The sequence below is a fragment of the Cyanistes caeruleus genome, chromosome 30 (genome assembly GCF_971803275.1).
Source record: "Cyanistes caeruleus chromosome 30, bCyaCae1.hap1.1, whole genome shotgun sequence".
Classification (NCBI taxonomy): Eukaryota; Metazoa; Chordata; class Aves; order Passeriformes; family Paridae; genus Cyanistes; species Cyanistes caeruleus.
Genome location: NC_141730.1, coordinates 3955094 through 3966432, shown reverse-complemented (window position 1 = coordinate 3966432; position 11339 = coordinate 3955094). Strand labels below are relative to the sequence as shown.

At 58.2% G+C, this 11339-nt stretch overlaps 1 protein-coding gene across 16 annotated transcripts; it reads right to left on the bottom strand.

The window, feature by feature from the left end:
• Positions 1 to 587: 587 nt before the first annotated feature.
• ITGA10 (integrin subunit alpha 10) lies at positions 588 to 11030 on the bottom strand. Of its 16 annotated transcripts, none has more exons than XM_086866132.1 (30): positions 10191 to 11030; positions 9397 to 9508; positions 8769 to 8872; positions 8616 to 8695; positions 8402 to 8516; positions 8205 to 8332; positions 7568 to 7716; positions 7072 to 7222; positions 6824 to 6989; positions 6658 to 6731; positions 6365 to 6509; positions 5895 to 6043; positions 5660 to 5803; positions 5202 to 5405; positions 4980 to 5110; positions 4521 to 4687; positions 3661 to 3803; positions 3451 to 3558; positions 3291 to 3376; positions 3072 to 3213; positions 2637 to 2729; positions 2487 to 2563; positions 2293 to 2376; positions 2119 to 2203; positions 1940 to 2053; positions 1789 to 1872; positions 1583 to 1696; positions 1385 to 1477; positions 1025 to 1138; positions 588 to 868 (listed from the first exon to the last, which is right to left on the bottom strand). In XM_086866132.1, exons 1-30 carry the CDS (start codon positions 10240 to 10242, stop codon positions 812 to 814), a joined length of 3465 nt encoding a protein of 1154 aa, XP_086722258.1. In that variant the 5' UTR covers positions 10243 to 11030; the 3' UTR covers positions 588 to 811. The 16 variants fall into 16 exon arrangements, 13 of the variants coding, with proteins under 13 accessions (XP_086722258.1, XP_086722259.1, XP_086722256.1 ...); XM_086866133.1 differs by having other exon boundaries at positions 8775 to 8872; XR_015279867.1 differs by lacking the exon at positions 2293 to 2376 and having other exon boundaries at positions 2119 to 2292; positions 8775 to 8872.
• Between the last annotated feature and the right edge of the window lie 309 nt (positions 11031 to 11339).

Sequence of the window (11339 nt, the reverse complement as noted above, 5' to 3'; positions counted from 1 at the left end):
CTCCCCAAGTCATCCTTGGAGCTGGGAAAGGGAGGCAGGAGCTGGGGTACTCTGGGGGTGGGGGGCAGAAATGAGCTTGGAAAAAGCTTTTGGGGAAGGAAAACCCTGATTTGCAGTATTTGTCTCCTAGGGAGGATATCCAAGCACCTCTTACTCTGTTGGGACACATTGTCCCTGTCCTCCCTCCCTGCTCTGCTGGAAGCCATTCTCGACACCGGGACACCCCAGTCCTGGGGCAGGAGCTAGGACTGTGGAGCCACAGAGATCAGTAAAATCCAGCAGTATCCTGGGTTTATCCCAGCACTTTCCTGTTACCCAGCCTGTCCAGCTTCCCTAGTAGGGATTTCTGAGGGGGTCACACCAACTCACTTTCTGCTTCCACTTCTTCCCTCTTCCACATCATGCTGGAAATCAGGAATTCCTTCTCTGTGGTCCTGGATTTAACCTGGATTTAAGTCTGGAGCCAGTGGGGGCTGGGGTTTAGATTTCCCCCATCCCTCTCTGTGTTGCACTTGGGATCAGTCCAGAGGCTTTTCCCTGAATCAAGCCACTTTCCTGCTCTCACATCATCTGCGTGCACAGGGATGTAGGACACAGCAGAACCGCAGGCCAGAGCTTTATTTCTGGAGCTGCTCCATTCCAGCTCACTCCCACTTTTCCCGCTTCTAGATGTTCCCCCAGATCCTCCAGCTCCACCCTCACGCATGCTTGGTCATCCCTCCACCAGCCCAGGAGTCCCAGCCCTGGGATGGCTCTGGAATGTGTCCCCAGGAGGGAGGTTCTGGGACGTCCTCCCGCCAGAGCTGCCATCTCAGTGCTCCTCATCCTCCTCCTCTCGGGAGGGCTTCCGGTGGGAGAAGAATCCCAGCTGCAGGCAAAGGGGAAAGAGGAGGAATTGGGGAGGTGAAAATGTCCTTCCTCGGGAGGGAGGGGGGGATTGATACTTCCCCCTCGGGATGACATCATGACCCTCTCAAGGTGGCATTGTGACCCTCCCCCAGGGTGATAACATCACCCTCCTCACCCTCCAGAGGCCAAGGCTGAGTAGTGCCAGGAGCAGGAGTCCCCCCAGGGCACTGCCTCCCAGGATCCACAGAGACACGGGCACCCGCCTTTCCTGGAGCACTTCCAGCACCAGCTGCAGGAACACAGGGATTGTCAAGAGGAAGGAGAAATTGAGGAGAAAACCAGGATGGTGGGGAGGAAGAGGGAATTTGGGGAGGAAAACTTGACTTGGGTGGAAAGAAGGAATTTGTAAAAAAAAGCAAAGACTAGAGGGGAAACGGATTGGAGGTAAAACAGGCATTGATGGAGAATAGGGAATTTGGGGAGGGAAACCAAGATAAAGGGGGGGGGAAAAGGGGAACTGGGGAGGGGGTCCTACCTCCCTGCGCTGCACCCCCTTCTCCAGCACCAACATGCCCCCTGTGACCCCCAGCCAGACACTGCTGACTATCCTCACACTCCGGAATTTCACCTGGATATGGGAAAAGGGGAGTTCTGAGCCATGTGTGCTCCCCACTTGGGATCCTCCCTGGAGTGGGGGCGCCCCAATTCCCCACATGCCCCCCACTTTACTCACTCCACTGAAGAAGCTGTTGTGGAGGGTCCGCAGGAGCTGGATGGAGACTCCCCCACCACGCTCCAGCCTCTCCAAGTGGCAGCTCAGCTCCTGGCACCAGGTGTTGGAACAGTCCTGGGGGGAAAAAATTTGGGGGGGAGTGGTGGGGATCCCCCCCTGAACCCTCCAAATTCCTGGGGGGTGGGGGTGGGCACAGTGATCCCTACCAGCCTGTCCATGTGCAGCAGATCCTCAGGGGGCACCGGGACCACCTGTGTCCTCTCATCAGGGAGTTGCAGCATGCAGGTGGCCTGGGGAGGGAGAGAGGGCGTTCAAAGGGACCCCCGCTGAGGTCCCCTAAGTATCCCCAGTACTCACATTTTCAGTGAGGACATTGGTGACAGACAAGATGGTGGCCTGATGGTGGCCCAGTGCTGGCAGGGCCATGTGCAAGGTGACATTCTGGATGGAGTAGCACCCCAAATTCTGCACCTGGACGGGCACGTGATGAGCCAGGGCTCCCCCGAGCCCCACTCCCCAGGCCCTCATCATCTCACCTTGACTGTGGTGGTAAACTCAGGGCCAGAGCTGTGGCTGAAGGTGCCAAGGGGATGAACTTCATAGCGATGCAGGTTGGTATTACTGAGTGGGGCACACAGGAGAATCATATCCATCATGCGTGTCCCCCTCCATGACTATCCCACTCTGCTTTCACATTCTCTCAGCCCCACCTGGACAGGAACAGGTTGGGCTCATAGCGGATGGGGACGGAAAGCTTGACCACGTTGTCCTGTGGTGTCACCTCAGTGCTGTCACTAGACGGGGGACACTTGAAGTATCCCCAGACTCCATCCATGCCCCTGGAGTGCACACCCCACCCCCTTCCCCCCCGCCTGAGGGTTCAGCACTCCCCCCAGACTCCTACCTGCTGGCCTGGAGAGTGACTTCAGCACGGTCCAGAAGGACGGAGCAGCTGAACTCCAGCTCCAGGGTGAAGGACACCTGGGGGGGCTCAGAGGGGTGTGGTGGGGGTTTGGGGGTCCCAAGGGGCTCATGAGGGCGTCAGGGGTCTTACCTTGGCCTGCGAGTGGAAGACGGGGTACCCGACACTGCAGCGCCGGTGGTGCCTCCCCAGTGCTGAGCACTCCAACTTCACCGTGCTGGGATCCTGCCAGGGGGACACGATGGGGACCAGGACATCAAGTTTGGGTACTTGGGGCACTGGGATGTGGCAGCAATAGACCTCCACAGGGGGATACTGAGGGGCCACAGGGGACCAATGGAATACGATCTCCCACCTGGGGACACAGTAGACCCTCAGCTCCCACTTGGGAGAGGTTGGGGACCTACCCCCCTGTTGCACTTGAAATGGGTTTGAGGTTCCAATGGACTCCAACCCATCCCACTTGGAATGGGTTGGAACAAGAATGACCTAGAGGTTCTCCAAAGACCTGTGTCTCCATCTTTACCCTTTACTCCTCAGTGATTTGGGCCTCCCCCCAGGCTGTACCTGGAGCACGAGGCTGGAGAAGTGGAGGTTTCCAGGCAGGTGCAACCACAGGCTGACATTGTAGGCATTCTCCTCACGGTTCTCCAGCTCCACCTCCACCAGCATCCGCCTTCGGCCCTTCCGCAGGATGTGGGGGCTCTGCCTGGAGGCCAGGGATTCACAGGGGACTCCTGGGATCTCAGGGACACCATGAGGACACTAGGAGGACACCAGGGGTACCTGGAGCCCACAATGTCCGTGGTGGCCTTGAGCACCAGGTCGGTGACGCACTCATCGTCATCCCCACAATCCTTGAAAAATGGGATCTGGAAGGAGCCAGGGGTGATCCTGATGTCTGGGGGTGATCCCAGCGTCTGGAAACACCCCTCCCAGTACACACCAGTTTGCGGATGGTGGTGGGAGATGCCTCATCCAGCACCGACGTTGCAGCTACATCCAGGGCCCAGGTGAGGCTGAGGCTGAGGGGCCTCAGGTAATCTGAGGTGTCCTGCAGAATCAGGGGATCCTATCAGCCTCACTCCAGTCAGACCCCAGGAATGGGGGGCAGGAAGAGCCCTCCTGTGGGGCAGGGAGGAGTCCTGGGGCTGACCAGGACGTGGAAGGGGATGCGGATGCAGCTCTGCCTTCCCAATGGGAACTCAATTCGGCGCTGGAGCAGTCGGCGGGCACCCGAGTCAAAGGCAGCACGGGATCCGGGGATCTGGTCCTCGAGGGATACATTGTACCGGAGATCTGGGGGATAGGGAGCGGGTCAGGGACCAAGACACCTGCAGGAGGGGGTGCTCCAGTGCGACTCCACTTAAGTCTGGGGATGCTCCAGGGACAGGCTGGGTTGCACCAGGAGGGCACCAGGGAAGGTCAGAGGCTCCAGGATGTTGTGGCATGATCCAGTGGGGCTCCAGGAATCCCAGCAGGGATATGGGTGCTCCGCTGATATTCAAGGGACACTACAGGATGTTCCTGGGAGATTCCAGGGCTACCCTGGGATACTCCAGGGGTGGTCCAGGATCACCATCTATATGCTCTGGAAAGATTAAGGGAATGCCCATGGGATGCTCCTGGGAGGCTCCAGGGACATTGCGATCCTCCAGCAACACCCAGTGAGGGTGTTGTGAGGGCCAATCCAGGGCTTTCAGGATGCTCCAGGTATGCTCCAGGAATTCTCCGGGACACCTTGGGACACTCCAGGAATATTCCAGGGACACCCTGGGATGCTCCTGGAATGTTCCTGGAATGCTCCCAGGTTCTCAAATAATCCTGGAATAATCCCAGAGTTCTAATCCCACCCTGGGATTCTCTGGGGACAGCCAGGGATGCTCTGGTAATACCCTGGGATATTCCAAGGATGCTCCAGGATGCTTTGGAATGCTTCCGGGATGCTCCAGGGACAACCAGGGATACTCCAAGGATGCTCCAAGGACCCTGCTGTCCCCTATTGCCAACACTCACCAATATCCATGTCCACAGGGTTCCGTGTGCGTGTCTCGGCATGGAAGCAGATCCGGGCCCGGAGGCAGACGGCGCTGGAGCCACTGCGCTGGCAGTTCCGTTGTGTGACACTGACAGCTGCTGGCTCCACAGACATCCATGCGAACACCTGGATAATCCAGCGGGACCTGAGGGACACAGTCACACCTGGGATTTCATCAGGATCATGTGAGAACAGAGACACCCACCCAGCCCTAACCTGGATCTTGTCACAGGGGAAACTGAGGCATGGAGAGCCCTGGGAGGATCCCACGTTCTTACAAGAGGAAACTGAGGCACAGAGTCCCCTTCCCCCTGAATGTCCTCATGACCCACATGTCTCTGTCCCCAGGCTGCCTCTGTCCTTTCTCCATGTTCCTATTCCCGGGGTATCCCCATGGCTGGGATGTCCGTGTCCCTCACCCCCTGACCCCTACTCACCGGAGCACTACAGCCGCACCATGTGCCCCCACGGCCACGTCCACCAGGCCGTCCCCGTCCATGTCCACCCGTCCATCCACGCTGATCCCGAAATACCGGAGGCTCCACCCCAGCGCCGCCGCCTCGATGCGCTGGGAACGAGAGTTGTGGCACAGCCAGTGGCTCTTACAGGGTCGTGATCACCGCAACCCCGACACCGAGCCCCTCCCAGCGCCATCTCACCTGCTTGTACTGGGGCAGGAGGGTGGCCGGGGAGACGTGGAACACGTAGAGAGCGCCGCGGTGCTCGTCCTCCAGCGGAGCTCCCACCACGGCTCCGGCCAGCCCGTCCTGGCTCAGGTTCGGCACCACGCCCAGGGCGGAACCGAATCTGGAATCCTGCTGCCTCGGCTCAGGGTGCAGCGACCCTGCGGGGCTCAGGCGGTCCTGGGTGGTGCGGGGGGACCCTCGGTACCCCCACGGGACAGGCACCCTCTCAATCCCTCTGTGTTCCCCCGATACCCTCCAATCCCTCTGCATCTCGCTGATCCTCTCAGACCTCTGTCCCCAGTGCACCCCGACCTCCCCGTCCACCCCAGTCCCCCGCCCGTCACCTACCCTCGCCCCAGCCCCCCACCTGCCCCACGACGTACAGCTACCCACCCTGCCCGACAGCCGCAGGCCCACACCTACCCTCTCACCTGCCCCACACGGTACACATAGACCCTCCCAGTCTCCCTGCTCTGGCCCCCCAGGTAGGTGGGCGCGCCCACCAGCAGCAGGTCACTGTCCCCATCTCCCTCCAGGTCCAGGGCCAAGACCTCACTGCCGAAGTAGGAGCCGATCTGGGGGTGCAAGGGTCTGTGAGGCTGAGGGGGGGTACGAGGCCCAAACTCCCTGCCCCAAGGCCTTCAAGTCCCCCTGGCCACCCCTCACCTGCTCCCCCATTAATGCCTGGGCCACCGTCACGGTCCCCATGGGGTCCAGCTGGAAGAGGAGAACTTTGCCCTTGTGCTGGAATCGGGGGGCACCAGCCACTAACAAGCGCTGCCCCCCCGGGAGCTGCAGCGAGGACACAGAGTACCCTGGCGGGGCGGAAGCAGGGTCAGTGAGACAGACCCAGAGAGACAGGGTCCCCAGTGTGATCCTGGGCCACCCTAAATATCCAGGTTTGGAACATCCCTGGAGTATGGAGTATTCCCAGGGCACCCCAAATACACAGGACATGGAGCATCCCTGGGACATGGAAAATCTCTGTATCACCAAGCATCCCAAATATCCATTACATGGAGCATCCCCACTTCACCCCTGATCTCCAGGATATGGAACACCCCTGATTAATCTCAAATCTCAAGGATATGGAGCATATTCCTTGGGACACCCTCATCCCTTGGGATCCCCCATACCCAGATACGCTGCGTGATTCTTCAGCTCCAGCGGGAATTCTTCCTGAAACGCTTCCCAGGGTGGAACAATGCGCCCACGCTGGCTCTCCTCCAGCACACCCCCCTCCCAGTCATAGGCTCCAACCATTCCAAAGAGGATCCCATCCTGCCGGGATGGGTGGGACATGTCAACCCAGAGACACTGCAATGCCTCAGTGTCCTCAACCCCCACCAATATCACTCTCCCTTCCCAGGATACTCAGCAGGGCTGAGATGGGCTGAGGGTTATTTTCCACTTTTCTCAGTGGGATCACCTCAAGGTGGTGGATAGAAAAGCCGATCTGGGACATCTCCAGCTCGAAGGCACTCTCGTTGTCCCCATGGGTGCCTGACCAGGGGAGGAAGGAGACTCTATTCCTCCAGCTGCACTTCCAGCTGGAATTCCCAGCCCATCCTGGGATGCCGGCCTCAAGCCAGCACCTTCCAGGCTGAAGATCCGATCTCCCAGAGCATCCACGATATCATTGAGGGCAGCCTCATCTGTGACATTGAAGAAATACTTCTCATCAGGATCACTGGCAATGAACTTGATTTCCCGGATGAAATCCTCGGGATCCTGCTGCCGACGCAGGTAGTGCCCCAGGACCTGAGGGAGAGACAAGGGTCAGCAGGAGCCCCCCTGGGAGTAAGTGAAACGCAGGGATGGGGATCGGTGGAAGGGGCCTCACGGCGATGGCATAGCGGGTGACATTGTGCCGGTCGCACTCCTCCAGCGCTGCTGGCAGCTCGTCCCCGTCGTGGGACTCCCCATCTGTCACCACCAGCAGCAGCCGTGTGGCCCCTGGGCGCCCACCTTGCGCCGGGCTGAAGGACTCTGTGCTGTGGGAATGTGGCTGGCAGAATGAGCCCTTGTTCCTCCTAATACTCCCCCCAGTCCTGACCAGCCCTGCTCCCAACCCTGATCCTGGTCCCAACCCCAACCCTGATGCAAATCCCAGTCCCAATCATGACCCCAATCCCAAACCCAACCCCAATCCAAATCCTGACTTGATCCCAAGCCTGATACCAATTCCAATTCCCATCCTTTTTCAAATCCCAACCTAGACCCTAATCCCAATTCTGATCCCAACCTAGCCTCACTCCTGATCCCAATCCTGACGCCAATCCCATTTGCAATTCTGCCTCCATTCCCAATCCCACTCAAATTCCCATTCCAGAGCCCACCATGCCTGACGGATGGCCATGGCCGTCCGCGTCTCCCTCCCCTCCTGACGCGTCAGGTTCCGGGCGGCCTCGAGCAGGCTCTGCGCCGTAGGGTGCTGCCCCAGCGCCCATTCCTGCACCAGCCGCTCCCCGTACTGCAGCACCCCCACCTGAAATGGGGAGAGTCAGAGCCAGAGGGAGCCCCAAATCCACACGGACATCCCTCAAATCCCCAGGGAATACCCAAGTCCACAAGGACCCCTCAAATCCCCAGGGTGCTGCCCCAACACCTGCTCCTGTACCACCTGTCACTGTATGGCAGCCCCCCCTAAAACAGGGGGAAACCTGAGCCAGGGACCCCCTAAATCCCAGGGGAACCCCTAATCCCTGGAAAAGGGAACCTTTGGCCCCTCCAAAACCATCTCCAGCTGGCATAGTCCTGGGGACAACAATGTCACCCCAGGGCAGCATCTCCACAGGGGTGGTGTCACCTTGGAGAAAATGATGTCACTCCAGGGACAATGACATCCAGCCCAAGGCTGGCATCACCCCAGGGGCAACAGCATTGCCCTGGAGACAACCACCTTGCCCTTGATGGTGATGGGGACACCATCCCAGCCTTGGGGACACTGTGGTGGCCAAGGTACCATTGCCTGACCTGGGTCTGCCCAGGACCAATGAAGAAGCGCCCCAGGATGTTCCCGAGGAATGCCTGCACCTCCTCCCAGGGGTAGATGCTGTTGGAGCCGTCCAGAACCAGGATGATGTCCATGTAGGTAGAACAGCCTGGCAGGGGACACGGTGACACCAGGGTGGCACATCCCGGTATATCCCAGTACATCCCACCCCACTCACGCTGTGCTGTGGGTGCAATGGTCCCCATGAGCTGGAGCTCCTCATTGAGATGGACACAGCGGCCAGAGCTGAACACAGAGGTGCCACATTCCTGGGACCAAAGCGGGGCGCATGCCTTGGGGGGTGACATGAGGAAAGAGCAGGGGGTGACATTCATCTCCCTCCCCCCATCTCCTGCCATGCCTCAGTTTTCCTCTGCAGAGGTTCTGCTTACCACAAACCCACCATCCTTGGAGTCCACTAGTGTCATCCCAAGGTGTCCGGCGCTGCTGCGGAGCCACGGAGCTGCAGCCCCTTGAGGACGCAGGGACAAAAGCGGGGTGAGCACCATGGGGCACCCCAGGCCTTACCGGCCACACCCACCCACCTGTACCGAGGTTGGCCTTGGCACAGGAGGAGTTTTGGAGTCTCACGCCGCACTTGTAGATGTCACCTTGACCATTCCCATCCCACGGGGCCCCCACCAGCAGCCTGGAGGGACAATAGGGGAAACACAGGGAAGGACACACAGGGGACACCGTGGTTATCACCACCCCCGCCCCATTCCAACCCAGCTGCCATGTTTTTGGGACCAGGCTCTGCCTCCCACACTGCAGCACTAAGGCCGTTTCCATCTGTCTGTCCAGCCATCTGGCCACGGCCTCCTGCTGCTCCGGCCTCTGCCCTCATATGCATCCCCTTCCCAAACTTAATCTTCCCTCTCCCTGCCTAAGTTTTCCTTTCCCAAACTCACTTCCCCCACTTCCCACCGCAGTTTTGGCTTCCCACCTCAGTTTCCCCCTCCCTTCTCTCCTTTTTTGACTCAGTTTCCCCCACCCACCCTCAGTTTCCCTCTTCCCCACCTCACTGCCCCCCTTCCTGTTTCCCCTTTCCTACGTCAGTTTTCCCCCCGCTCCCTGCTTCAGTTTCCTTTTCCCCACCTCAATCTCCCCTTTCCCGCCTCAGTTCCCCCTTCTCTTCTGTCTCCCCCGGGGTCTCCCCCAGAGATCACTCACCACTTGTCCCCATTGCCACCCCACTGCAGCACCCGGTACCCAAATTGGGACTCGGGGGGTCCCTGGAAGATCCGCGAATGCCCCACGTCGATGTTGAACCCCTCACAGAGCCCTGGAGAAGTTACGGAGGGTCCTGAGGTGGGGAGGGCATCCCGCACCCCTCCAGTGGCACCCGGGAAGGGGACTGGGGTGCCCGGCACCCCAGTGGGAAAGAGGAAACTGCAGGGAAGAGGGGAATGGAGAACCCCCAGCACCCCAAACCCACATCCCCGCCACCCAAATTAAGTCCCTAGCCTCCCCCACCCAAAGTCCCACAGTGCCCAGCACTGCCCACGTGCCTCAGTTTCCCTCGCGGTGGGGAGCGTGGGGGGCCCCACTGGGTTGTGGGGGCATGAATCTCTCCCCCCTCCACCGGGGGGAAGGGGGGATGGAAATTCCCTTTTTGGTTTTTCTTTAAAATAAAAAAAAAAAAATATTTTCCATTAAAGCCGGATTTTAGGTCCACTTTTGTTCCACCCTCACTCTACCCCAAATCCAAGGAGATATAGTTGTCTTCTCCCTCCAAAAAAGCTCCAAAATATATTGGGGGGGGGCATTGACCATAACTGGCCTGTTTTATCCCAAACCCTCCCCTCCCCCAAGACATTCAGAGAGGGGGGAACCACGCTTGGCTGCACTCGGATTAATGAGTACCCGGCTCCACACCCTCCCTCCTCCAACAGCCCCAAAACACCCCAAAATAGCCCAAAACCAGGGGATTTGGAGGGGAGGGGGGAGGTAGGTGTGGGTGTTACCTGGGAGCAGAAACAGCGCCAGGAGCACCCCCCGGGTCCCCACAGCCCACATCGCCGTGCTGAAGCTCAATGGTGACTCTGGCTCCAGCCAGGACAAAATCCTGGGTTTTTCCCTTTTTCTTTCCTCTTTTTTCAGTATATTTTCCCTCCTCCTTCATCTTCAATTGGCTGCTAAAAATAAATGTGGTTTGGGGGGGTGGGGGGGGTGGGGTGGCAAAGAGTTTGGGAGAAAAAAAAACAGGCAAAGTGGTACAAACACAGGAAAAAGGGAGGAGGTGGGTGCAGGATTTCGTGGGGGTACCAGGCATTTAGGGGGTGCTGGAAAGGGATTTTTCCACTTTTTTCTGGAAAAATGGGGAGGGAAAAGTGTGTATGTCCCCCAAGGACTGAACCACACAGAGGTGGCAGTGACACCTGGATCTTCCCCGTGGGGACCGTCAGGAGTGGGTTGGAATAAGGGGTCTTGGGGGTCACCGCTGGGTCTGGGTGGGGTTTGGTTAGGGCTTGGGCAGATTTTGTGTGGTTTTAGGTGGATTTTGGGTTGCCACGTCCTCCTGATGACATTGCCACCTCCCGGACTGAGCTCTTGAGTGGATTCGGGGGAAAAAAAAAAAAAAAAGGGAAAATTTCAAACTCTGCAATTTAGGACAGAGGGAAACTTGTCTGCTGCCAGCGGCTGTGGGATGGGCTGGAATTTTCAGGGGAAAAAAAACAAGGAATGAGGAGAAAAACAGACAAACAGCAACTGTGCAGCTCCAGCTGCGGCCACAGATGGCCCCACCCAGGTAGGGCCCCACCAGCACAGGTAGGGGCCTCCTCGGTCACAGGGGAAACTGAGGCACGGGGGGAGCCTCCTACCGCTCCAGATTCTTTCTCCTTCCCAATGCCCAAATGTTGATATATTTTATATATTAGTAAAGGCCTGTCTGCACAAACCAGTCCTTGAAATAAGTTGTGATATTAAAGGCTAAAGTCCTTGAAACCTTCCCGCAGAAGAGAGAGTAAAGCAAAACAATATCCTTGTGTACAAGGGAAAAAATGTAAACTTGTGTGTATTAGCCAATAGTAGCTTGCCTTGCCTGCGGACCCTGTAGAACCCTATAAAAGGTGTGCTAAAGATAGAAATAAACGGTGCTCACGTTTACTTCT